At 53.2% G+C, this 2,427-nt stretch overlaps 1 protein-coding gene across 5 annotated transcripts in view; it reads right to left on the bottom strand.

Moving 5' to 3' along the window:
* Cdca2 (cell division cycle associated 2) overlaps positions 1–1,973 on the bottom strand; it is a 40,167-nt gene extending 38,194 nt beyond the window's left edge. The window contains exons 1-4 of one of the 5 annotated variants that reach the window (XM_085698673.2): positions 1,950–1,973; positions 1,142–1,205; positions 878–1,051; positions 413–564 (exon numbers count right to left, since the gene is read on the bottom strand). In XM_085698673.2, the coding sequence (XP_085554799.2) occupies positions 413–564; positions 878–1,051; positions 1,142–1,205 (390 nt within the window). In that variant the 5' untranslated portion in view covers positions 1,950–1,973. Of the gene's footprint in view, positions 1–412; positions 565–877; positions 1,052–1,141; positions 1,206–1,411; positions 1,576–1,673; positions 1,849–1,949 lie in introns of those variants that run through there. The other 4 variants (XM_048422224.3, XM_048422225.3, XM_048422228.3 and 1 more) reach the window with 4 other exon arrangements.
* Positions 1,974–2,427: the final 454 nt, after the last annotated feature.

The raw sequence follows: 2,427 nt of genomic DNA on the forward strand, positions 1-2,427 counted from the left end.
CTGTTCAGGGCATGCATTAATTTGATAAAATCTGAAAAATATATACAGCTCAAGACACCAAAAGATAAGCCATTTGTTCCTTTTCCTCCTCCTCTGCCCAATCAAGAGTTATGAAAACACTAGAAATAGAGACATTACAGAAAGAAAAACAATGGAGAAGGGGAGCTTTCCTCAGTCTATGAAAATTTTACAAAACAGAAAGCTCCCACCCCCAAGTCAAAGATTCCTAAATTTTACCCGAGCCATGCTGGGTATCAGCAATGTATGTTACCTCACAGTGCCTGCAAGACACAGGAAGAAGTCCCCTCCCCAACTACCCCCCAGACCCAAACAGAGTAGGGCAAAGCAGAGCCCGGGAATAGAGTGAAACAGGCCCCTCACAAAATCCCTGGGCACTGGGGAGGAAATGTACCTGAAGGGGGGAATTGTGTGCCAATGGAGATCTTGTTGCATTCTTTAGGCTCCGCTGCTGAGCAATGAAACGGATCAGGCAATTTGTTTCTGGAGAGCCCCGGACACCGACTGTAGAACGGCGCCTGGCTTTCTGAAGGGAAGATGACTTTCCTGCAATGAAACATGGAAACGATCAGTAGCTGTGTCCTATGGTGATGGACCACCATGAGTGGGAAAACAGAGGGAAAACTACAGAATTACTGGCGAAAGTAGCTCATGCCGGGAGCCCTAAGAGCCCTTTGGTCCCTGCTGTATATGGGTGAGCTGTGATGGGCACAGACATCTCCCCAAACAAGCCAGTCTGCAGGATCAGTATAAATATAGACAGCAAGAAAGTCCGTCAGCATAGACATGGGCAATGGGGCATACTCTAGCTATTTTTAAAATAGAAAAAAAAAAAAAGCAATACCAGAACTTGTCTTACCTGAAGGGGTCTTGACAAAGCTTTCAGGGGTGATTCCCAACTGCTCTACGGTGACCGTGGAGAAGTCCAAAGATGACTTAACGGTTGCGGGGGTGCAAAGATTAGGAGCCGCGTCTTCTACACGCTTCTGAGGGGTCACAAGCTTCCCGGTTCCCAAGACAAAAGAGGCATTTTCTGAAAACGGACAACACATTGCTGGGCTAAGCAACACAAGGTCAACACCCAGACCTTCCATCTAACGAGGGCAACAGGTCACCGACATACCGGAATTATTCACGACACACTCCTTGAGTTCAGAGTGCTGCTTGTCGTGTGAACTCGTATCCATCTGGAGATGAGGGAGTGAAAGACAAACAAGAATAAAAAATGAAAAATAATCCCACTACAAGTCAAAAAGAATGCGACGGGACTCTAACGGAATCTGTCTTAGAAGAGCACGTTGGGAAAGAATTCGGGGCGTTCTGGTTAAAGAGTTGCTACTCGGAAAAATGAGGCAGACCTTTACTGACAAGCCCGATCGGATAACAGACCAACCTCTCCCGCCCGAGGTCCGCGCGTCCCCTCAGACGACAACGACGACGAGAGTCGCCCAGACTTCTCTTCAGAAAGCCCCAAAGGCCAGGGGAGGGAGCCGGGTTGGTCTCCTGCAGGCGGCCGCACTCCCTGACACACGACCTACAGGCGAAGCTTCACTACCCGCCCGCAAATTCAAACTGCGGCCACGCCTCCCCGCGGAGGGATCTCTCCGGCCCCGGACCCACGTGCGAGCGCGCGTCCCGTTCCCTCCGGCTCTCACCGCCGCGCTCTCGGACGCCGCAGGGCGACCTTCGTGTCTCTCGGGAGACCCATGGCCAGCCCTGAACGGTCCCCTAGCGAGACACACCTGCGGCCACACGGTGTACCGGGGACTCTACCTAGGAGTTCCGCGGAGCAACACGTCAGTTAGGCGAACCCTGCCTCTAACATTTAGATTGGCTGCTGCAAACTTCGAAAATGAATCATTCGACCAATCGTGCCATAGCCGCAGGATGGCTAGTTTACCCCATTAGCCAATCCCGACCCCAGCCGTTACCTTGGTGGGTGGGATAGTAGGCGGGGTTAAAGCAGAGCAAGGCGATGACTGGTGTATAGGACTTCAGCGTCCCGCCTTTCCCTTAGACTCCGTCTCTTTATGCAAATGAGCGCTCCCTACACCCCAGCGTGCGCCTGCTCAGTAACGCTTAGAGCCACCCTTTGCCAGCAGGTTCTGCTCTGATTCGCTGATCCTCCTTTCCGTCAACCAGTCTTCAGCCTCTCTTTCCTCCCTCCGTCGCCTGGCGTTAGTCTGAGCCCACCCCTCCGCAGAACCCTGATTGGCTGAATGCTGACCGACTCCGAGTATTGATTGGCCTTGCTCAACGTCCGTCTTGGTGCGGTTGGGGGAAGGGCCGCTAGCAGGCTAAGGAGCCTAGGGGCGGGGTGGGAAGGAGGATCGGCCAACCCCGGGGTGTGGGACTGAGAGTGCGTGCGTGAGGAGTGTGGGGCCGACCAGGAAGGTGGCGAAGGGCGGA

This window comes from Myodes glareolus, chromosome 12 (genome assembly GCF_982192425.1).
Source record: "Myodes glareolus chromosome 12, mMyoGla1.1, whole genome shotgun sequence".
NCBI lineage: Eukaryota > Metazoa > Chordata > Mammalia > Rodentia > Cricetidae > Myodes > Myodes glareolus.